Source organism: Setaria viridis, chromosome 7, assembly GCF_005286985.2.
Source record: "Setaria viridis chromosome 7, Setaria_viridis_v4.0, whole genome shotgun sequence".
In the NCBI taxonomy this organism is placed as follows: domain Eukaryota; kingdom Viridiplantae; phylum Streptophyta; class Magnoliopsida; order Poales; family Poaceae; genus Setaria; species Setaria viridis.
Window position 1 is genome coordinate 21,541,468 of NC_048269.2, and position 24,046 is coordinate 21,565,513.

A 24,046-nucleotide genomic window follows, 5' to 3' on the forward strand; every position below is an offset into this window, starting at 1 on the left:
ACTTCAGAGTTTGTTGAGGAATAGAGAAGGGCCGTTATCCAACTTATATATAGTAATTAAGGACAGCTGCTGCAGGCCCGACGAGGACTTGAGGAGTGTACTTTGCGTCGCCACTAAGAACAATGCCCAGTGCTAAGAAGATTCCTAGCAATTTATATAAACGATCCCAACTAGACCACCGGGCCTTTCTATGTGTGCCGTGGGCTAAGCATGAGCAATGTTTAAGAATTGACTTTGCGAAACTCTTTTCGGTTGCCCGCCCTTTCTGAAACCGTGTTTAATTTTCATCAGTGGAATGGGATTAATCGTTGATTCTTTGATTTGCATGAGGTGTATGCTGTGGAATTTCAGACCATGTAATAGAATCGATTCTAACTTGGTGCCCAAGGACTACATCGACATGTCTTTGTTTATAATTCTTTTTCTTGCGTTTCAATTTTTTAAAAGTTGGCGCTTGACTAGTAGGTTGAATGTTTGACATGTTAGCTGAGATGTGAAAACAGCTGAAACAAAAAGAAAGAATCAGGTGGGACTGTAGGTTCCACGCTGAATTATTGACAGTTAATTTGTCAGATTGCAGTTATATGCTACTAACTAAATTATTAATTGGAACTACCGATGCAACACTGGTTGTGTATGAGATCATCTCTGGAAGAAACAATGTGCTTGGGACCATTTCAGTATTCTCAAACAGTCATAGCAGTATTCCCAAACAGTCATAGAGCACTACCTTATCCAACAGAAATCCAATTCATCAGATAGAAAATGACAACCTGGAACTTGAGAGGAAATGCGATTACACCTTTTCGTATATCCTGATCCTGTGATTAGACGCACTTTTGGCCAAGAAAACCAAATTCACAACACTGGCCTCTTCATTAGTGCTCTAACCACTTCTATTAACCATTAGGTGCCTGGAAAATGTACAAAGTTACTTTCAGAAGCTGCACAACTTGAACATAGTAACCACGGTGTGAACCCGTTCGCTCCAAAGACCAAAGCTAACGCACACATTAAATTCCACTTGCAATATTAATCAAATTGCTTGACTAGAGATTAGTCTTGGTTGGTTTTGTCTGTCTCTAAGTAGATATGATGGCGATTTGGTCAACACTGGGTCCTGAAAAAGCACATGGCTCTGAACTTACATGACCATTTATTAGTTGCTGAGTTTTCTAAGAAGCTGTATCTTTCCATCTATTTGGCCACAACGCGTTGCTTCGACCACTCCTATGAGAAAGTAGAACGACTGCGAAGTGAAGTATTTCGCTTTATGGGGAAATAGATATCGTCGAGAAAAGGAATTGTAAGTAAATTATTGCATTCAGGTTTCGGACGTTCAGTAACTTGAACTGATAGGATCATAGGAACACTCCTGGTTAGGGATGAAAACAATCCAGTAGTAAGCTGTTTCATGATTTGTTTCCTCTTAAAATGCTTAGAGGTATTTTACAAAACGATCTTACTATTACTAATTGGAGACTCCTTTTGAAACCTTCAGGTGAAGCCACCTATGCCATTATGAAACTAATCCTAGGCGGACACTCTAGAAAAAAGAAAAATCCTAAAAATTCTCACAAAAAAGCAAAATATCTATCCATCAATTGGTAGACTCAAATCATCATAACCATTGGATCTATTATGTTTTCTAAAAAATTACCCACCTATGCCATTATGAAAATAGCCTAAAATAACCCCATAAATCTATATCTAAATTACCCACCTCTATCATTATATAAAATAAACTAAAGTAACCCCCTAATCTTCATCAAAATTACCCACTCATGCCATTATAAACAATATTTAAAATAACTCCCTAAATTTGCAACTAAATTGCCCACCACTAATACTTAAAAAACAACTTAAATTAACCCTTAAATTTGTATCTATATTACCCACATATGCTATTATTAAAAATACCATGAGGTAACCCTACGTTGGAATCCAAATCACCTTAATTAAAAATATACACCAATATATGGTTCTAAATTGTCTATTTCTTACACTATGGTATATGATATAATAATTAAGGTATATAGGCATGATGTGTGTCACCATTTATAAAGACATAGAGGAAGTGATGAGAATATAAATTCTTATGTTAAAATTATACTTCAAACAGATTCCATTAAACAAATTCAAGCACATATCTACGATGCAAAGTGAAAACTTAAAGATTATAAATATGGATGAAAACATTATAGAGTTTGAAGTATAATTTTAACATAAGAATTTGTATCTATATCCTATAGATATATACTAACTAAAATCTATCGCAATTGGATGAAGATAATAAGTATATATCTATATAAGTATTATGTTCAAATATTTAACAAATGAGAAATAGCTCAAGGTAATAGTTTTGTAGCAGTGTGGCCTCATTTTTTTCATTGGATACTCCACATTATTTCTCACGGGACACGCTAAAAAAGACAAATACTAGAAATTCTCATAAACATCAAACATCAATATATCATGTAAACTCTATTAATCATAGCCATTGGTCTATTGTATTTTCTAAAAAGTTATGCAAATATTTGAAAATAAACCCTAAATCTATATCCAAATTACCAAGCTGTTCCATTATAAAAAAATAATATAATGCAACCCCATAATCTTCATCCAATTTACTCATGCATATCATTATAAAGAATAACTTAAAATGTCATTCTAATTTTGTATCTAAGTTACCCACGTATGTTGTTATTGAAAATAATCTAAAGTGAACACTTAAATCTTAATCTAATTATTTTCATGTGTATCATAAAAAATATCCAAAAGTAAACTAATATATGATTCTAAATTACCTATTTATGTTATTTATATGATTGTTAATATAGAAATACTAAGTTAAGGTATGTAGGTATGATAAGTGTCACCATGTAGACGATTTATACATGTATGTGAGGAAGTGATGAAAAATATTAATTTTTATACTAAACACAATGTATGGAGGTGCGATACAAAATGAAAAAGTGTGAATGTGGATGAAAAAGTGTATAGAGTAATTACTAATTAAAAATGAATCACAACTGGATAAAGTTAAGTGAACATTATATGAGTATTATGTTGAAGTATTGAAAAAAGAGAGAATAGTGAGTAAACTTTGATTATTAGCTAGAAGTTTAATTTAAAAATAATTTTTAAATATAATAGCTTTTAAAAACATCCCCAACCGAACTAGTTTTCTAAATGGAGTATTTTTTTTTGAAACGTCAAATCGAGTATTCTAAGAAAACCTGGGATGTTGCTTCAAAGGAAAAAAATGATCTCACGCTCGCAAAAATAGCACGTTGCAATGGTATATAAATCTATATAGCAAACAACAGACATATCCTGATAAAAAAGAGAAATTTGGTGGGTGCTTATGGGGGAAGGAAGAGTAGTTCTATGTCTTTATAAGCTGGAATCTGATTGGTCAGTGGCCACTTGTTGGTTTTACTTCTGGACTTCACCAACCCACGAGGACAATGAAACCAGCACGACTGTTATTGGCAGCAGACAAGAAAATTCAGCCATTCGGAGTAGCAGCTGCATAATTGAGCCTTTACGACTTTCTTTTGAAGAAGCCACTTTTAGACGCGAAAAGGCAAATGATTCATCCATCATGATCTACCTACGTACGTCAGCGTACGTGAAGCGCTAATGCACTCATGACGTTAGTTTCTTTCTGACAGATGACGCCAGCATCGTGCACGCTATTGGGCTTTCAGTTCTCTCCATCCTAGTATCCTACGGCACCACGTGTACTTCGCGATCCCAGATTGGCACATGCCGGAGTAGCCAAAAATCACATGTAGTGACCATGCATGCTTCACCAAGACGCAAGTGTTTGAGAACTTAACAAAAAATTTAAATTTGGAACTAAAGCAAGCTATTGAGAAATCGAGATGCATGTGCCAGAGTAAAGACTGAACATTTATTTTTTTTCTTTTTGGCCCCAAAGTAGTGAAAATCAAGAGACCTCACGGGCAGCTTTGCGGCGGCGGGTGCACCACCACGGGCAGCTGCGCCTTCGGCTCCTCCGGCTTCTTCTCCTCCTCCTCGGTCTTCTTGTCCTTCACTTCCTCCACCTGCAGGATCTCGGCGTGGCCGACCTTCCTGCGCAGGCAGCTGACAGCCGGATCGGGTCGACGCCCGTCGCCGACCACCTCGTCGCCGGTGATCGCCATCGAGATCCTAAATATGGTGCACTAATCATGTACTCCAAGTCACAAGAACCATCCCTCTGAAAGCACATAATAGGCATGACTAATTCTTCTACCATCAACAAACGGCGATCACTTGTGAGTGAAACTGAAAATCTCTAGTGTGTACCTTGTCGGCTAGCATCTGATGCAGCACCCTCACAACTAGGCCTGTTCCACGGCGGTTTATCACAGGTTTACACGGTTTCTCAAATTAAACCTCTCAAATCAAACCACATGATTATGAGTTAGGCGGGTTAGTTTGTGCGGTTTAAAACCGGCGACAACATACGTCATTGCTGGAAGCTGCGAACGGCTCCCCATGTCGGCAGCGTTTGCGTCCATCCAGGCCGTAGCTGCGTGTCCCGCCTGGTGCGCGCTGCGACCTAGAAAGAATAGTCGGGCTCGTGCTGCTCTTGGCGCTAGCCGCCGCCGTCGTGGCGCTCGGCTGTGCGTCCGCAGAGCTGCCGCAGCAGGAGCGGTCGACGTCGACGCTGCAGGCGTTCCTCGCAGGCACGCCGCACGAGTGCGCGCTGGGCTAGAAGGCGTCCGTGTCGGCCTGCACCTGCACCTGGACCGGCGTCCGGTGCGACATGGCTAACGCCACGGTCGTGGAGCTCCACCTCCCGAGCATCACCCTCATCGGCGGTCGGGTACGCTCGGCGGGCTGCGGGGCCTCCATGTCCTCTCGCTGTGCGACAACCGCGTCCTGGGAGCATCCCTGCGATTAGCTGCCGGTAATATATAGTGATCTGTGTTTAGCTTGATTTAATGGGACTCGTGTAATCGTTAGCAGCCCGGCTGTCGCTGCCGCGCGACGCTGGTTGCTAATGAGCCTCCTGTTAGACACGTTTATTGGTCTAAATCACGATTTAGCCATCACGGTTTAGCCCAACCCAGATGACCTGAGTAGCTGGTTTCCACAGGCTGGTTTGGCGGGTTTCACGGGTTGGCACCAACCCGGGGAACAGGGCTACTCACAACCTGCGCCGGCCGATTGCCCAACAAAGGGCACCGGGCTCTGGTCATCCCACACAGGATAGTGCCCTGCGCCGAGGTAGAAGTTAGAACAGCAATTTCAGAACTATGAGCCCAAAAGAAACTCCTGAAAGGTCATAGCAAATGTATTCTGTTGTTGAGAATCTGTACCTGTGTGATAGATTCTGCCGAACCGTGTGTGGCCACAAGCCTTGCTGTGGTCCTCGCCGTAGTCCACCTGCCCACCCTTGAGGTAGTAGAACAGCTCGCGCGCCCTGCGGCATCAAGAACAATCGAATCATTTTAAGCAACATAATTTACTGCTAAGATGATCAAAGAAGGTAAAGCTGCTGGGAACGACTACCAAACAGGAATATTTGGCAGGTTTTGTATTATGATGATGATCCGGAAGTAGTATGTTGCTACTTTTTTTTTTCTGACCCACCCACCTGTCATGGATGCTGGTGAGCGACCCCAAATCCGGCACGAGCACGCGGTCGTCCTTCTTCTCGGCGCCGGCGAAGTAGGAGAGCCCCACGAGCCTCTGCGCGGGGAAGCAAGCAAAGATGGGGAAAACACGTGAGCAAAACTGCCGCCGCGGCATTTCACCGAACACCCACCGGCCACCGCCCCGCCCGGAAGCGCGAGAGAAGAAAACCGGGACAGAGTTTCGGTACCGTACCCCCTTGCCGAAGCCGAAGATGCCGTGGACGAGGACGATTGGCGGCGGCGAGCCGTCGAGCACGACGGGCGCGGCGCCCCTGCGTTCGTCACGCTCCCCGGCCGCGGCGACGTCGACGAGCGCCCCCTCGCCCGTGCCCGTGCCCGTGCCCGGGGGCGGCGGCCGGCGCAGCAGGAGGCACCCGGATGCCGCTACCACCTGCGAGATGTCGGTGGCCACGGCCGTGCTGAAGACGTAGAAGGTACGAGTAGCCATCTAAATCTTGCACCTGGTATTTCTGTGTGCATGTTATTAATTGTGAACTATTGGTTTTGGCATTGGAAATGATCCTTATCAGCTCGACAACCTCAATGCCCATAGTTAAAGATTTTGGTCCTTGACTCTAGAGGTCCTAATCTGCACTCAGGTCCTCTTCCCAGTCCTGTTTGGGAAGGGGGTGTTAAAGTTTAACACCCCTTTTTAACACTTTTTAACACTTTCCTATCCTAACACTTGAAGTGAGGTATTAAAGTTTAACACCTCATTTTTCATAAACACATGGAGGGGTGTTAAAACTTGATAAAGGTGTTAAAAGTGATCCCCTAGTTCACTTTTTCCCAGATTACCCCCCTCTCTCCCCTCCTCTCTCTCTCCTCCCCGCCACCAACGCCGGCCTCCTCCTCCTGCTCATCCTCTCCGCCTGGTCGGATCCACGTGCCGCCCCTCCTCTTGGCCGGATCCGCCGCGCCACCCTCCCCCCTCCTCCGCCACACCGCCCTCTCCCCTCCTCCGCCACGCCGCCACGGATCCCCCCTCCTCGGCGGCGGGTGCGGGAGGCGGCTTCGGCGGGAGTAGGCGTAGGCGCGGAGGGTGGCTCCGAGCGGCGCCGGCGAGCAGCCACGCGGGAGAGCTGGTGAGCGGCTTCTTCTCCACCACTGTCGGCCCCTAAGTGCGACCCCTCGCCACCGCTCGCTCTCCCGCCGCCTCCCCAAACGCAAAGCAAGGAACCCAATTCCATTCCCCACCCGGCTCCCCCTCCAGTCTCCTTCTCCTCGCCTGGTGCTTCCCGGCATTTGCTCCATCTCCGAGCCGAGCCGTGCGACACGAAGCTGACGACCGGGATGGAGTCGTACGCGTCCACCTCCCCGCGGCGGCGGAGCACGAGCTGCTACAGCGACAGCGGCGACTCCTCCTGCTTCGAGCCCTTCAGCGAGTGCGGCAGCAACGACCTCTCCTTCATGCCTGCCACCGCCGCGGGCATCCACCGCCTGCTGCTGTCGTGCGCGGCGGAGGCATTGGAGGACGCTATCTCATCGCTCGTGGCCGAGCTGGAGTCGCCATCGCTGTCGCTGGACTCGCTTCGGCGTGCGGCCATGGAGCTCTGGCTGCTGGCCAAGCACAACCCGGACAACCGGGTCCGCATCGCCACAGCGGGGGGCGTGCGGCCGCTCGTCAAGCGACTGGATTACCGCCGTCGGCCCCTCCGCGGGCGGCTCGACAGGGAGCCCCACGGTCGAGATGAGCGAGGAGATGAGGAACAACACGGGAAAGGGTAGTGTGCAAGAGGAAGGAAGGACAATATTGTCATTTCTCATGTAACGTGTTAAAGTTTAACAAACTATCCAAACACCTCAAGATGCTAAAGTTTAACACTCCATTTGAGGGTGTTAAACTTTAACACCCCTTCTCAAACAGGACCTCAGTTAGGCTTCATTAAATATTTCCCCTGCCTGGAAAAGCTGTATATCATCCTGAGTCATTGTCTTTTGCTTCCTCTTAAACTTTAAATAATTGTTTTTAAACATAATCTGGATAAATTGTTTACAAACTGTTTCTTATTTCTCTATACAGTCTCACCCACCGAAGAATATGAAAACAAATGGCCCTCAAGAACTATGATGGCAAGAGGCATGCTGACTTCACCAATAATGAAGCTTCAAGGACAGCAGAGCCTCTTGAGGCGCTGAATTGGAATTCCAAAGTGGATATTGGAGTAATTTCACAGGAAATAGTGAATGGCTGATCCCTGTGACAGCTCCTTATCCAAATGCTGCATGAGGATTTGATGCCTTTTCAGAAGATTGTCATGTCTTTTGTCTAGATCCAAAATTCGATATGCCAGCTGCAGTTCTAGTCTTATGTTTCTTCCTTTAGAATTGCTGGGATATTAACAGGATTTTGAGGTACCTCGGGATCTGCAGTCAAACAGCATACTGGTAAGTCTCGACTTATCTAATTTACTCGGAGGGCAGACTAAACAAAACAAGGAGTACTAAGGCGCTAATTTATTTCATGTTGATCAATCATTTTGATGCTCATCCAAGCACTGAATAACACTAGCCCGATTCGACGTTACCCGATTAGCTTGGGTGCAAAAAGAAAGTACTTTTTAATTAGTTATTGGAAAAAAATACCTCGGGACCTGATGCAAGTCACTGAATGGAACATAATTGTTATTATATCAGTAGAAAGCAAGAGCACAGGAAAATATATCAAAATTATATATTAGTACAAATGTTGAATAAAAAGTAAGGAAAAGGAAGAGCCAAGCCAGGAAATGAAAACGAAACAAGTAAAGGCCTACCAGGCCCAGCGCGGCAACGCCGCGCGTTGTTTCTAGTATGGCCCGGAAGCTGAGTCCGACTGGGCTGAGAAGCCTGGTTACGAAGTACTCATATTTACGTGTTGGCGTTGTGCCCCTGCAAAAACCAGATCTAGGCTTCTTACCCAGAAGCGGCGACGGCGGGCAACTACTCGTGCAAGCTGGAGGCGGCGGAGGCGGAGAGGAAGAGCGACGGCGACGGGGAATACGAAGCTGGGAAGAAGACTCAGTTGCGGAGATTGCGGGGGAGTGTGGAGGATTCTGATGCGGAGGTTGCGGAGCGGCAGAAGAGGATGAAGGAAACCGATGGTCATCCGGATGACAAGGAGAGGGAGGAGGCGAGGAACGGAGACCTCAAGAGAGAAGGGGAAGTGGGGAGTGAAGAGTCAAAGATGGAACCCGTCGAGAGAGAGAGAAAGCCGCTGTATGAGAAGTATTTGGAGTGAAAGAGGAGGAAGGAGGAGGAGGAGGAGGAGGAAGAGCGTAAAAGGAACCCCGAGAAGGTAACAGACCCTTACGCCTTTGAAGCTAGGTTGTTCAGGCAGAGGTGGGACGAATTCTATTTGAAGAACTACGGTTGCTTCGATAAGAAGAGTGAGTTAACTTGTTGATTATCTCGTTCTTGATTTGCACGTTAATTACTTTAGTTGGTTCTTGTTGCTTTGGTTCAGCACTTGTCATCTCTCGAATCATTTCATACTATATAGATCAATCTAGTCACAATGACGCTCCTTTGATATCAAGTGATATAAATGTTGTAGGATCAGAACTAGATCAATGGACAAGAATAACTTGAATGCCATCCATGCACATATTAGTTGCTGCTGTTACTGCTTAGTCCTTACTGCTGCTACTATCCGCTATTGGGCTCGAATGTCCTAACTCATTTGAAATCTCCTTTGACTACATGCAGCTAATATCCCTTGCAAGCGTTTTACACATAATACTCTGCCACACGGTGGCACTGCTGACCAGACTTTACAAGTATTTTATGTCAAAGTTGGAGGAATAACTGGAGGTCTACAGTGGCCGCTTGAGGTGTTTGGTTTGGTTGCCCTACGTGACTCAGTAGATTACAATCGTAATATTATCTTTGAGCGTGAAAGGGATAAATGTCAGATACTCACCGATCAGGCCCAAAGTGTTTCTTACTTACAGCTGTTGTTTCTTGATTATTGCTGTGCCACCTAATCCTACATTTCTTGATTCTTGCTGCGCTGCCTATTCTTACATTTCTTGATTCTTGCCATGCTGCCTATTCCTACATTATTTGATTCTTGTCGCGCTGCCTATTCCTACATACTTTCTTATGAACCCTGTGTAGCTGTTAACATGCAAACATGCTAGTTATACCATGCAGTTGCTGTACCAACTGTTTATCTGAATCAAATGTCTTTAGAATAAACCGTTCGTACATGGTAATGCGATATTATAGCTTGTACAAATTACCATGACTCCCATTCCTAGTGTGGCGATGCCTATTACTTTGGACTCATGTAGATAGCTCAAACCATGTACTCCCTCCGGTTCAAAATACTTGTTGTATTAGCCTGTTGTACTATCTTTGTAATCCTTGTTCTATAACTTCTAGGCAATTTTAAGGCATGTTTGGATGGGCTAGAGATTATAGAAATCTGGATTAGGGATACAGATTATGAAAATCCGGATATTAAATCTTGATAGCAATATCTAGGGCTGTTTGGATCCTTGGATAGAGGTGGTGGGTAGCAATAATCCCATGCAATATCTACTGTTAGCTGGGTGGAGCCAGATTACAGGATTATAGGAATCTGGATGGTTGGATTTTTTTATCTACACCATAATCTGGGCTGTTTTGATCCTCTACAGATATTTTTAGCTGGTTTTCATAACGTGTAGCTGATCCAAACATTGCCTTAGACTTCCTTTTCCAGTCTTACCCTTCCTTAAATGCATCATTAGCTAATGTCTTATTGCTAGCATGCAAGCATGTATATATTTGGTACCATACAGTTATTGTACACGTTTCTCTTAACCAAATAATCTTTTAATTATATTACCAACTGCTGTTGTTTTCAGAATAAAGCTTTATACATAGTGGTGAGATACCCTGCTTGTTACTTACATTGGAATCATGTAGACAGCTCAAACCTTGTATAAACATGCTGGTAGAGGAACATAAGTTTGGCATGTCTTTAAATTTGGTCATGTGTATTGGTTTGATCAGTGCATGAAGAAATGATCACCTTTGTAGATGAAAGTAGGAATCATGTTACTGTTGTGAGCGGATGGGTGTGTCCGTTTCCTTGGTAACATGACAGTGACAATTGTTATTTTGTCCCTCAATCTGTTTTAACTTGCATAGTTGATAGTTTTATGGCAGTTTCCAATGTATTTTGGCAAGGACAATGTTTTGGGGTTGATTACAAATTCCAAACGATACGCTATGATAAGCATGCAACAGATGTCCCTTTTACTAATTGTTGCTGATGCATGAAGCCATCAAGCTATCTCATCATTTGTTGTATACTTCATGCCATGCACTTTGCCTGTTTTGGTGTTTTGTATGCATATTGATTATTCTGCTCAATGCTTACCTCCTGTTTCACTTTAGTTTTCTTACTATTTATTTATGGTGTTGCATGCAGAATCCATATTTAGAACTGACAGGCCCTGTGCGTGCTGTCATGATATATGATCGTGTGATATTTGAGGCTTCATTGTATGTGAAAGGTGCTACTAGATCTGATGACAAAGAATTGAGCCTTCTAGCTACTTCATTGGGGCAATTCCCTTCCGGTCACTCATGCTTGATTGAGCGATCTTACAGTAGCAGACTTAGCACATTGGAACTGATGCTTGGCCATCTTACTTGTTCTGTGGAAGCTACAATCGAAGTGCGAGTCACTTCCGGGCCATGGCCAGATGGTTTTCGTTGCATCTTTCGGGCCAATGCCAGCATAGGACAATGGATTTTGTTGCTTGAGACTGCAGATGATCCCGTGCCTCTTACTGGTGATAAGATCAGCTTTGCACGGCAGGTTGTTTCTGTTGACAGTGATAGAGAGCTGAAGGTTGCGGCCACCATTACGAATGGTTCTGCTATCTATACAGATGAAAAGGGCTTTAAACCTCTGAAAATGGGTGCAAGCACCAAGGAACTTCGTATCGGTGGCTGCATGTTGGAAGTCACTGTTTATTGGTCTGCTTCCCATTTGCACCGGTTTAGTTTAGTAGAAAGTGCTGGTGGTGAAAACTTAGGGAGCCACTCCAGAAAAAATAGCTCAACTTTATCAACTCCACAAAATTTCTTACCAAACACGTTCAGCTATACAAACTCCAGCTCCAGAAAAAATATGGAGTTAGGGGTCAGATCCATGTATTTCCTGAAGTACCTCAGGGGTGCTTTAAAAATATCAGTTTCAGACTTCCTCGTGGAATTGGGGTTATTTACCCACCTTTATCGTTAGACAACATACCGTGCCACTCGTTACATAACATATCGTTACATAACATATCGGTTTGTTTCTAATTTTTCTATCCACTCCCCGTCGTCGTTTCCTCCCTCTGCTGCTCGGCCCATCGGACCTCGCCGCTCCTAACCACCAGGCCACGCTGCCCCCGACGCATTCACCTACTACAGACGTCCTGACACCAACGGTCGGAATGTGCTGCCATCGCCGGACTGCGCGGGGAGGCCACCCAGCCGCTCGGTGTCGGAGCCGGGCATGGCGGTGATCGGAGGCAGGCGGTGGCGACCGATTGGTAACAGGGGAGTGGCGCACTAGTCAGGCCATGGCCTTCGAGGGTGATTGGAGTTCGGGCCGCCCTGCTGCCACCGCCTGCGGGCCCCTGCGTCTCTGGCCATGGCCTTCGTGCTGCCTGCGGGGCCGCTCGCCAAGGCCGTGCAGCCGGGCGTTCATCCTTTCCGTGCCTGCCACCCTTGAGCCCCCGCGAATAGGCAAATGGAGTGCTAGAATCAGTCGATCCTACTAGCACCGCTCACGTGCTAATCTCTCTCCTTCCAGTGCTAGAATCACATGCAGAGCTGCTGGTGAGGGTGAGCAGAGGAGGAAGAGAAGGGGAAAGAAGAAGGGACTGACATGTGGGTTCCACTCACGAGAGGAGAGAGGAGAGAAATAAAAGGAGACTGACACACGGTTCCATTTTCAAGGGTATAATAGACTTTTCACAACAAGACATTCTGTTTTTGAGCTGGATCCGTGCTTATTGCCAAACATGTGGACAACTCCAATATTTTTCTGAAGTTGGTGGAGTGGAGCTGAGGTGAAGTGGAGTTGGTGGAGTGGAGTAAAAAAATTAGAGTGGAGTGCTGCCAAACACACCATAGTATGACGGTTTATTTTGAAGTGATAACTTGTACTACCTAATGATGTACTTGCTGCCTTTATGCGAGGAGAATTTGATTTCTCGTTTCCTCGTGCAGATGTAGCGTTGTGCGCATATTTGACGTGGTGTTAATTAACATGCTTGCCCTGTTTGCCTCATGGGCTCAGATACTTGTCTGTTTACATGATCACCTGTGCTGTTTATGTATAATCAAATCCAATTCGGTGCTGATTAAAAAAAATCAAATTAGGTGCTCGGTTTCACCTTTTCTGTTTGTAATCTCTTGTTTGGCCAAAACGCGGGGTTGGTCTGTCACTCTGTGCAAAAGGAGAAACGTGGGCATAAAAACGTTTTTGAATATTAGGGTATGACATGTAGGCATGTAGCCCGCAGGACATGTACAAATTATCAATTTTTCTCATCAAAGCTTGGTTAGGTTAGATCTGGTTTTGTAGATTTTAATGTGCTAGAAATCGGGTATACAGTATATAAAATGGAGAAATTTGTGCAGTTAACACTCCAAAACATATAGCTTCCAATATTTGGCTTCGATAGAATGACTCTTGAAACATATGGTTCCTCGATTTTCTAACATTCTAACATGTTTTCAGCTATTTCTTTTGAGCTCTTTTACGGTATAAAATAATAGACTATACTAGTGTTCGAAAAGGACTAGTATAAAAGTATCCGACGGTTAAAATTAATTGTATACTATTGAAAACCTTCACATGTGGTATGGGTAGTATACATGAGTAGGAGTAGTATAGGTAGTATAAAAGTATCATGGTAAAAGAACGCAAATGGCATCACTATAATTTTATTTTTAACACTAGCATAAAGTTTAAAAAGTTTAAAAGAGCATTCCATTTGAAATATCACTTTTTACAATGTAATATTACTAAATTACCCATAGTAATGAAGAGCTAGATCTTATATATACTTAGCTCTTAAAATGGGACTTTTTTAAAAAAAAAATGGGATCGATCATCGATGTGAACACACGAGTCAACGATCGGTCTCACTCTGAAAAATGTTCGTTTACAAGTAGTCCATTCTAATTGCGTTATTGTCACCTGATGCGTCCAGGTACATGATTAAACATATAAAATGATGGTGATCCGTTGTTTTCAATGATCACGTCCCCCTAAATTCGTATACTTGCGAAGCACTGCATTCTTTCGTGACAACGACATATGCCACTATGCGGAGCGTGGACCTCTTTCTGACTCTTGTCGCTGTGACGGTCTGCCAATACTGACTTGTTCTTAAGACCAATACTGACCAGGGGAAAATTAGGCAATTCTATTTGCAAAGACTGAAAAATAAATGGTCGGATTTGGTTCTTTCTTTAACATTTCATCGCTGAAAATCGAACCTTTCCCCCACCGTACTGTTCAAATGCTTAGGCCTGAAGCCGGAGTTGGAAAGTGAAAAAACTTTCATATTACTGAAGAAATTGAGCTTGCTTTACATTAGCTTGTTCATAAGATGAAAAATTTTAGATGTCACTAATCGAAATGAGATGTGGACAAGAAATTTTTTAAAGCCAATATTAATGGAAATGAGATATTGATGAGAAATTTAAAAGGTGGATGCATCCTGTTGGGTTTGTAGATTTTTTCCATTTGTTATATTTCACTTTGTCAGTTTTTGATAGGGAATTTTGAAATTTTTTGCCAAATTCCACTTTGTCGATTTTTGATAGGGAATTTTGGAAATTTTGCCAAACCACTCATCAATTTTTCAGGATCTATAACAGTATGGGTGGGCTGTGGATAGCAACTTTTGTTTTATTTAAGTTGCCAGAACCTCGAAGCCTGATTCAAAATCAAATCCGTGAGCCTTTTGGGAAAAGTATCGAAAAGGGCGACCAAGCACCAAACATGGACAGGGGGTGGAAACTGAAAACAGATAGAATATGGGTAACACCGTAACAGCTTTTTTGCCTCTTTTTTTTTTGTTTCACTCAAATATAAAACAGCCCGAACACAAATATAGAGCGAGCATGAGCTGAATTCCAATTCCCAAAAACTAACGGCCACCTCCATGAACGTCCGGTCACCAGCACGGTGGCTGCGGGTGGCAGTGGTAGTAATTGTGGTACCACCAGTACGGCAGCGGCTCCGGCTTCTTCTCGTCGGGCTTCTTCTCCTCCGGTTTCTTCTCGGCCGGCTTCACCTCCTCCACTTTGAGGATCTCGGCGTGGCCGATCTTCTTGCGCAGGCACAGGACGAGGCAGACCGTGTCGACGCCGTCGCCGACCACCTCCAGCTGGTCCTTGCCGTCGCCGGTAACCCCCATCGAGCTCACCCCTGCACGCACACGAACGGTCGGGAACTGTTAGCACCGGCCGTGGACAATGGACAGGGAGAAGAGCCTGGACATGGTGGAACGCGTGCGCGCGTACCGTCTGCTTTGGCGACCAGCGCCATGGCCTTGGATCGGGTCTTCTCGCTCGCCAGCTGGCTCACCCTGATCACGATCTTTTGCTGCATGCGACAGCAAGATCAATTGAGTATGGGTTCATCTTCGCGGCACAGCGCGGAACAGAGCTAGGGGCGCGAGCTGAAGATTGACATGGTTCCTCGCTTACCTTCATCGCGTTCGACTGATTTGCGTGCTGCCTGAGGAAGAGGATAAAGGATCTGCGGCGGGCACAGAAAGATCAGAGGCTGATCAGCTGATGGTTGGATGGCTACGCCCTCTGGCTACTGATCGATCGATGCTCGTCTGCAGATGCAGCCACCAGGTGTGCCTTGCCAAGAAGCTGGGTTGCGCGGTATATATAGCCAGTGATCGAGGACCAGGGAGACGAAGGCGAGCCTTCGTGAGAAGATTCAGCAGCGGCTGAGCTTCCAATTCCAAGTAAGCGAGAGGGACTGACGGACCCCACGCGCGTTCGTTGTCATCAGAGCCGGGTCCGTTTTCGACTCCTCAAGTATACAATGACTCGACTTGCGGAGACTACGCCGAGCCAGTTGGTCGTGCACCCGCGGATGTGGTAGACCGAGTCGCGGCAGTGGAGTGAGCTGACGGCGATCGCCAGCGCCGTTGTTTCCGAGGGAACGGAATTGATTGTGTCAGGATTGAGATCGTTTGCCATTGTGTAATCCTTCTCGAGAACTGAACTGTTTACTGTAAAATTCCTTCCTTTTTCAGACGAGAGGTCAATTGCAGTTCCTCGTTCAACAGTTCATGTCTGTCCGTTTATCGATCCGATCGACATCGCGGATGACATGGAAAGGTAGTAGTACAACTAAACGCACCAACAGAACCACTAGCAGGATTTGGAAACGCTTTGGATTTTAAATTTCACGGGTTGGGGGGTGGCGTGAACAAGCATGCGTCAACGAGCGGTCGCACCTCGCGTCACCGGGTGGATGACCGGAGAAAAGATCAAAAGCAGTAGGGAGCCCCTTTTTGGTACGTTTCTCCGTGCACGGAATCGTCCTCGGCCGATCAGACGGGCGACGTACATTGTGCAGCTTGACAGTGCACTTACCGTATGTCGAAGCAGCTGCGACCTGAGTCCTTCCGGAACTTGTCGCGCCTCGTCTGCACCCTCATGATCACAACCTGTTTCAGACAAAAAGCAGAAGAATTAACACTTCCTGGCAGAAGAATTAACGGTTTCCAACCTTCGTATTGTTACTTAGGCCCTGTTTGTGGCAGCAGCTTCTTAGCGTGAAATAAAATCAGAAGCTCAAACAAACAACGAACTTATCGTGCAGCTTCCGAAAAGCTAGAAAAGCGGAGTTTATATGGAAAGCTGAAAAGCCTCAACTTTTCGTAGTTTTTGAGTCCAGAAAGCTAAACACAGTATTAGCTTTTCAGAACCAGAAAGCCAGCAGCAGCTTTTCAGAAAAGCTCAGCTCAAACAAATAGGACCTTACTATGCTACAGATTCCAATTTCCAAACGCGATAGAATATTTACCTGTAGTCCAACATATGTTGTGGAATTTGAGAGCATGTGGCAGGTGTCACATCTCCTTGCTCGTTGCCTCTGTTCAAAACTATATGTTGTGGAATTTGAGAGCATGTGGCAGGTGTCACATCTCCTTGCTCGTTGCCTCTGTTCAAAACTTTTTTTTAAGAAACAGAGGGACAAGCTCCTACTGAAATTTATTATCAAAGCAAGTCCAAGGTACAAAGCAAAAAAGCACTACGCCCAAAACAAAAATTATAGCGCATTAATCCAATCCAACAAATCAGGTTGAACCGATGATTTCACTCTATGCAAGGCAATTGTGAGCAATTCTGCAGTGAGTTTTTTTTAACCCCTTGAATAGATGGAGCAGAGTGATTGAAAGTCCATTCGTCGTCGATACTCCACGTCATCAAAGTAATGACTTCCATGACCTCTGTTCAAAGTTTGTTCCAGTCTTCCGCAAGTTTGTTGCTAGTTTGACGGTTTTACTCGTTTGCTGAAAAATAATTCTAGGTGCGAAAACAACAACAGAAACAAACAAAAAAAGGGAATCAGGCGAGACTATCTGTAAGACACTGAATTCTTGACAGTTGATTTGTCAGAACGTGATTGCAATTATGCTGTCTAAGATAGTTCTAACAACTAAAGTAACAGTGATTGTGTATGAGATTAATTTCAAAAGAAAATTTATGTCTGGATCGTTTCATTGAATCAGTCATGAGCATTTCTTCCTTGTTACACAAGTTCTATTTCTCATATAGAATGTTGGCAACAGGAACTTGAGAGGAAAGGAAGAGCCAAGAGCCTAACGCAAAGTGAAGAACGATTACCTTTTCATACGTCCTGATTGTGCAGCTAGACGAGCCTAGCCTTTTGCTCAAGAAACTACTCCCTCCATCCCAAATTATAAGTCGCTTTGACTTTTTTGATACATCCACTTTGCTATGCATCTAGACATATTGTTATATCTATATACATAGCAAAGTGAATGTATCAAAAAAGTCAAAGCGACTTATAATTTGGGCTGGAGGGAGTAATATAAATTTGCAGCACCAAGCTCTTCGTTAATGCGCTAAGTGCTTTCCTCGGCGTGGTGTAAATCCGTTCCTTCCAAAGAGATTGCTACGTTGAATTCCACTTGCAATAGTCAAATTACTTGACAAGAGAATGAGACGTGTCTTGATTGGTCGATTCCATATCGAAGTAGATATGATGGCGATTTGGTGGTCAACAATGGATGAAAAGGCACTTGGTATAGAACTTATATGAAGCCGTGTAGTAGTAATTGTAGAGTTTTCTAAGAAGCTGCATCTTCTCTCTCTCTGTTTTTTTTTTGAGAAAACAAGAAGCTGTATCTTTCAATCTAGTTGTTGGCTACCACACGGTGCTTTGATCACTCTTATCGCTGCCGTGCCCATCTTCATATGTACATCTCATGGAAATTGTAGATTTCTTTAAGAAGTACTCATAGTCATAGGAGCCAAGCAATATAACAAACTTTGTTCAAAATATTGAGAGATGTCCTATGAAAATCCTTTTTAAGAACGGAATATCGTAAGAAAATCTCATGTAGCTTCAAAGAGAGGGAAAAAAGCATGCCCCTAAAGGGTAGTAACTTGTATTAAGAATTAGGGATAAAATTATTAGAAAAAAAGAATTAGAGATAAACCACAAATTTGTACGCACAAGAGAGAGATGAATTGGATTATGATGGGCCACTTGTTTGGTTTACTTGGAGTTGTAGACTTCACCAACTCGCAACTCATTAGGGCCAAGAAACCAAAGACGATAGGAACATTGGCCAACTTAACAGTGAAGAATTTCATTCAGACGTGTGCGGAAAACACTGCATTATTGAGCCCTTTCTCCGACGTGGCTTTCAAATCACTATCAGTTCAAATGCTTTTACAAGGTATTATATGTCAGATCGACGGAAAAAAAAATGCAAGTTGTGCACCCCCATCATGATCCATCTCGATCAGGCTACGACAAACACTACGATGTGGGCGTGACGTGAATTCGTTCTTGTCAGATGACGTTCGCAGTTCCGTTTGCACGTCGTTTGAGAACCCGGCCATTCTTGATGCTAGATACGGAGTACCTGCTGATTGCGACGTAATTACGTACGTTATCGTCACATGTTGGCACATGCGCACACCAAATCACATGCATGTGGACATGCAAACTTACATGAAGAAGGAAACACAACCTAGAGCTTTGCTGACCGCTCTTTTGTATACGGGTGGAGGAATACAATCGGACACGGAACTTACACTACCTACTGCATGCCTACTGGCAGTAGTCTAGTGCACAAGGATAATCAAGCTCCGTCAGCAGAGAAGAGCATTCTAAGATCGTCAGTAATAATTAATCGAGCAGGACGCGCTTAGACTGTGGGCAATGACTTGATTCGACGGGATCCGGAGTTCCGGATCGGGCCGAGAGCAAATTTTGTATACCCACTGCCCTGCTGGCCACGTTGCCTCTACGTGTTTTTTCTTTTTTTTTTTTTAACGGACGGCCTGGACAAACAAGCCGAGCGCACCTGCCTACTAGTAGGTGCACCAACACGCTGTGCAGGCACGCACATACGAGTGTGCTCCGACTGAATAAGATAGCCGAGGGGTGTTTGGATACAAGACGTTAAACTTTAACAGTGTCATATCAGATGTTCGGATGCTAATTAGAAGAACTAAACATGAGCTAATTATAAAACTAATTGCAGAACCCTGTGCTAATTCGCGAGACGAATCTATTAAGCCTAATTAATCCATCATTAGCAAATGGTTACTGTAGCACCACATTGTCAAATCATGAACTAATTAGGCTTAATAGATTCGTCTAGCGAATTAGACTCCATCTGTACAATCAGTTTTGTAATTAGCCTATGTTTCATACTCCTAATTAGCATCCAAACATCCGATGTGTCATTTCTATGTGGTTACAATCTCTAGGTGGTTAGATCATGTATTCTCTGATTTTCATGGGTAGTTAGCTCATATATCTCCTTCTTTTATTAGTTATATACTGTCGCATAGATCGTAATTTTGAGAGACAAAAGTATTAGAAATTTATAAAAAGAATTCATAGCTAATAATTAAAATTTCCTAGCTTGTTCTCTCCCAATTATTAAATATTCTAACAGAACACCCATTGAGCACATATTATTACTCTATACATTTTTCATTCATTCATATTTATAGTTTTTTTTCCACATTGCATCATACCTCCATATATGTTTCGTATGTGTTTAATTAAACCTTAATTTGATTTATGTGCTTAATACGGAAATCTGTTTCCTCATCGTTTCTTATATACATATGTACATGATCTATGTGATGACAGAAACCATTAATATATATCTTTACGATAGCATTTCCTATATTAAAAATTAAAAAATAGATAAATTTAGAATCACAAGTTAGTGTGCTTTGGAATTTTTATAATAACACATTGTGGGTAATTTATATTCAAATTTTAGATTTATTTTATGTGATTTTTAATAATGACCTACAGATGTAAATATAAGGGTTATTTTAAGTGATTTATTATAACGATATGGTGGGTGATTAAGATAAAAATTAGGGTTTTTCTTCATTTTTTTGGGAATCACGCAGTATAGACGCAGATGCTCACATACAGGCATACAGGCATGCACACTCGCCTCTACGAATACACACACAACTCTACTCCTACGAGCACCTCCAAAAGACTGAGCCGACAAATCCTCGAGATTGATGAAATTACCACATGCGCCTTGCATCAATGGGCATGTCGCCTACCACTAAAAGAATAGCACTAGTTAAATCCTGTAATAAATCCAGGAATATGCGAGCACTCGTACTGAGTCGATTACTCGACCCCAAGTAGGTAGGTTCCACCACAAGGAACCTTACCAGTTAAGCTACGCTCAGTTTACAACTAGAAGTTTTTCATACCAACACATGTGAGTAATTTAGATATAAATTTAGGGGTTACTTTGAACTACTTTCACATAATAACAGATGTGCGTAATTTGTATAAAGCATAATTAATGCAATAGCTATGATAATTAGAACTACTAAATTGATGGCAAGATGTTCTGATTTTAGTGGGAATTTTAAGGATGTATCTTTTCTTTCGTAACATCTCGTGAAGATTAATGTGGACAGATCCAAAAGAAGTCGGCAATTAGTAATAATAAGACTGTCCAACTCGTGCTCTTACACCGTGCTAGTAATTTTGAGAGACAAAAGTTCTGAAAATTCGTAAAATTTTTTTGCCTATAGCTAAAAACTAAAAGTTCTTCAGTTGCTCTCTCTCAACTGTTAAATATTGTAACACGATACTCGTATATACGTATTATTTTTATCCGGTTGCGAGCCTTAAGTTAGCAATTATTCTATACTCATATACGTGGACAGGGGTGAAAGCTAAAAGCAGATCTTCCCTTAAAAAAAAAAAGCTAAAAGCAGATCAACCATGGATGAACAGCTTTGCCTTTTTTTTTCCATTCAAATACAGAACAGCCCGAATACAAATATAGAGCAAGCATGAGCTGAATTCCAACTACTACTCCATCCAAAACGGCCGCTTCCCTGAACGGCTTGTCACCGGCTCACCACCACCTCACCAGCACGGCGGCGGCGGGTGGTAGTGGTAGTAATTGTGGTACCACCAGTATGGCAGCGGCTCCGGCTTCTTCTCCTCCGGCTTCTTCTCGGCCGGCTTCACCTCCTCCACCTTGAGGATCTCGGCGGGGCCGATCTTCCTGCGCAGGCACTGGACCAGGCAGACGGTGTCGACGCCGTCGCCGACGACCTCCAGCTGGTCCTTGCCGTCGCCGGTGACCCCCATCGAGCTCACCCCTGCACCACCCACGCACGCAGCAATAGAACAGTTAGCACTGGCCGTAGCTCACATGTAAACAGGACAAGAGCATCGACATGGTAGAACACTAGAACAACGCGTGCCCGTGCGTACCGTCCGCTTTGGCGACCAGCGCCATGGCCTTGGACCGTGTCTTCTCGCTCGCCAGCTGGCTCACCCTGATCACGATCTTTTGCTGCATGCGACAACAAAGATCAATTCAGATTCAGTTCGCGGAACAGAGCAAGGGGCGTGAGCTTGGACGAGCTGGAGTTGTTGATGAGATGGCTGCTCGATCGCGCAATTAAATTACCTTCGTCATGGCGTGCCGCCGCAGCTGAGGCCCTGAGGGAGGGACGGGATCGGCGAAAGTATCGCCGGACGCCGAGGTCGACGCGGCGGCTGATGGTTTTGCTGGATGGCTAGGCACTCTGCTGCAACGAAACCAACAGCTGCCTCTTTGTCTTGTGTGGCCTGTGAAAGGACTGGAGGGAGCCAGCGCTGGGCGCGCGGGCTATATAGGCGGCGCCAGGCCTGTGCCTGACGCGGGAGACGAGCCTTCGCGAGAAGGTTCGGCGGCCGAGCTTCCAAGTGAGCGAGCGGGACTGACGGCCACGCATGGTTCAACGAGCGGTCCCTCACCAACCTCCGTACCTCGCCTGTCACCGTGCAAAAAGGATCAAAAGCAGTAGGGGGCCGCTTTTTGGGCACGTTCCTGTGTGCACGGAATCGTCGTCAGCCGTGAGATGCTGATCAGACGGGCGGCATTAATTAAATTAAAGATACTAATGACCCAACAATGTGCAGCTTGAAAGTGCGCTTACCGTGGTTCAGTCGGAAACAGGAACAGGGGCTTCAGTGATGTATGGACGAGCCAAAAACCCTAAACATTTTGAACAAGATTTAGTCAAAGCATATGAAGTACTCCCTCCGTTCCAAATTGCAGTCGTTTTGACTTTTCTAGATTCATAAATATTATTATATATTTAGACATACACTGTATCTAAATGTATAATAGTACCTACATTTGATCACACACATGCTTTACCTTTGATCAAATCACGTTAGAAACGTCATGGCTCATGGTATACAAGGTCACGTTAGCGCTGGCAGTTGTTCAGGTCAAAAAAAAGTTACACAAATGTTGGGAGCATCCATCGTGTGTCATTTCAAAAGAACGTTACAAACTCTCGTTGGTACCATCACCGTGTCATAAAAAAACAAACTCAAGTATTCAAAGGCTCCCTTCACGTATCATTCCAAAAGAAAAAAAAGGAAAAATGTTGCACTCAGAGGCTCCATCACGTGTCAATCACGGTAGATCTAATTATGCATGTTAATTTACAACTAATATATCCAATTAAAATATATTTTACCTAATTTTCTGAAATAAAAATATATAAACATATATTTTTTGTATTACCTCCTAGGAGGTAATATGTAATAATAAAAAGTCATCCAGATTGACGGCTCACAGTCATTTCGGAGTAGCAAAGTCCTTGATTAACCCAACGTGAAATATATCTTGACAATACATTTATTTCATAAATTACACAAAGCCAACGGATGGAGTATAATAGTTACGCTATCGCCTATGGTGCCAGAAGCGAAAGCGGTCCCATCTTACTAGCTTCACATGATGCGCCCGCCGGTGGCTTCTCGCAGAGAACCATCAGCAGCTGCAGGTAGAAACCAACAACCAGGACTATATTTCTCTTTTTTTATTCCTCCAATGAACTCTCTCTCCGCACCAGCCTAGCGGCCTTTATCATCCACCAGCCTTATCTCTCTCCCCGCTACCTTATCTTTCCCCACCATTGACCTCTCTCTCCCTCCACCGCTTCCTCTCCTCCATCTCCTACTCTTTCCTCCCTCAACTGGCTGCCGCCGCCGCGCGGGCACCCCAGCCTGGCCGTGCGGGCCTCCCTGGCCAGGCCCCAAGGCATTGGCCGCCACCGGCACGTATCCCGCCGGCCACGCGGGTGCCCTCCCTAGCTGGCCCCTGGCCGCCAGCCGCCGCACGTGCAGGCGAGATGGCGAGCGGGGGAGCTTGCGGATACGAGAAGCCAGTTAATGTATCCTTTGTAAGTGATAGTGTATGATTTGTTTGTGAACGATTCATTTGTGATTGTGCTGTGTTGTGAATCAAAATCAAACTCATGTGTTGTGAATCAGAATCTTGTGCGAATTGATTTGTTAACATGTCTCTTGCTTCACAAATTGAAGTGTTAATTATTTTGATTGTTTGTGTGGTGGAGTTGGAGCTCGATGGTACGAGGCAAAGATCTCGAAGATGACGCCCCTACCCCCCGTCCACACAAGCCTGTAAAAGGTCAACGGGAGGGCCAGCTGCTTAGAGTGGTGTCTCCCGTAAGTGCGACGAGCGGCCAGAGGCCAGTGGGGATGCAGGCCGGCCGATGGCATTGGCATGGTTGGCGATGACCTTCTTGCTTCGTGGAGAAAAAACAGGGAGATGAGATTTCCACAGGAGACAAGATTATTAGAGAGAGGC

The 24,046-nt window shown here is 44.4% G+C and overlaps 3 protein-coding genes and 1 pseudogene across 3 annotated transcripts; 1 reads left to right on the forward strand and 3 right to left on the reverse strand.

Moving 5' to 3' along the window:
• Positions 1-5,160: 5,160 nt before the first annotated feature.
• Positions 5,161-6,102, reverse strand: LOC117865449 (uncharacterized). The gene is made up of 4 exons (XM_072295312.1): positions 5,848-6,102; positions 5,615-5,709; positions 5,337-5,440; positions 5,161-5,234 (listed from the first exon to the last, which is right to left on the reverse strand). Exons 1-4 carry the CDS (start codon positions 6,100-6,102, stop codon positions 5,161-5,163), a joined length of 528 nt encoding a protein of 175 aa, XP_072151413.1.
• A 1,603-nt stretch (positions 6,103-7,705) lies between these two features.
• LOC117864745 (uncharacterized) lies at positions 7,706-11,636 on the forward strand (annotated as a pseudogene).
• Positions 11,637-14,674: 3,038 nt separating this feature from the next.
• LOC117864443 (heavy metal-associated isoprenylated plant protein 47) lies at positions 14,675-15,534 on the reverse strand. Its single transcript, XM_034748553.2, has 3 exons — positions 15,351-15,534; positions 15,165-15,246; positions 14,675-15,069 (listed from the first exon to the last, which is right to left on the reverse strand). Exons 1-3 carry the CDS (start codon positions 15,354-15,356, stop codon positions 14,816-14,818), a joined length of 342 nt encoding a protein of 113 aa, XP_034604444.1. The 5' UTR covers positions 15,357-15,534; the 3' UTR covers positions 14,675-14,815.
• A 5,614-nt stretch (positions 15,535-21,148) lies between these two features.
• On the reverse strand, positions 21,149-22,038 carry LOC117865032 (heavy metal-associated isoprenylated plant protein 46). The gene is made up of 3 exons (XM_034749109.2): positions 21,848-22,038; positions 21,649-21,730; positions 21,149-21,533 (listed from the first exon to the last, which is right to left on the reverse strand). The coding sequence occupies exons 1-3, from the start codon at positions 21,854-21,856 to the stop codon at positions 21,295-21,297; spliced, it is 330 nt and encodes a 109-aa protein (XP_034605000.1). The 5' UTR covers positions 21,857-22,038; the 3' UTR covers positions 21,149-21,294.
• Positions 22,039-24,046: the final 2,008 nt, after the last annotated feature.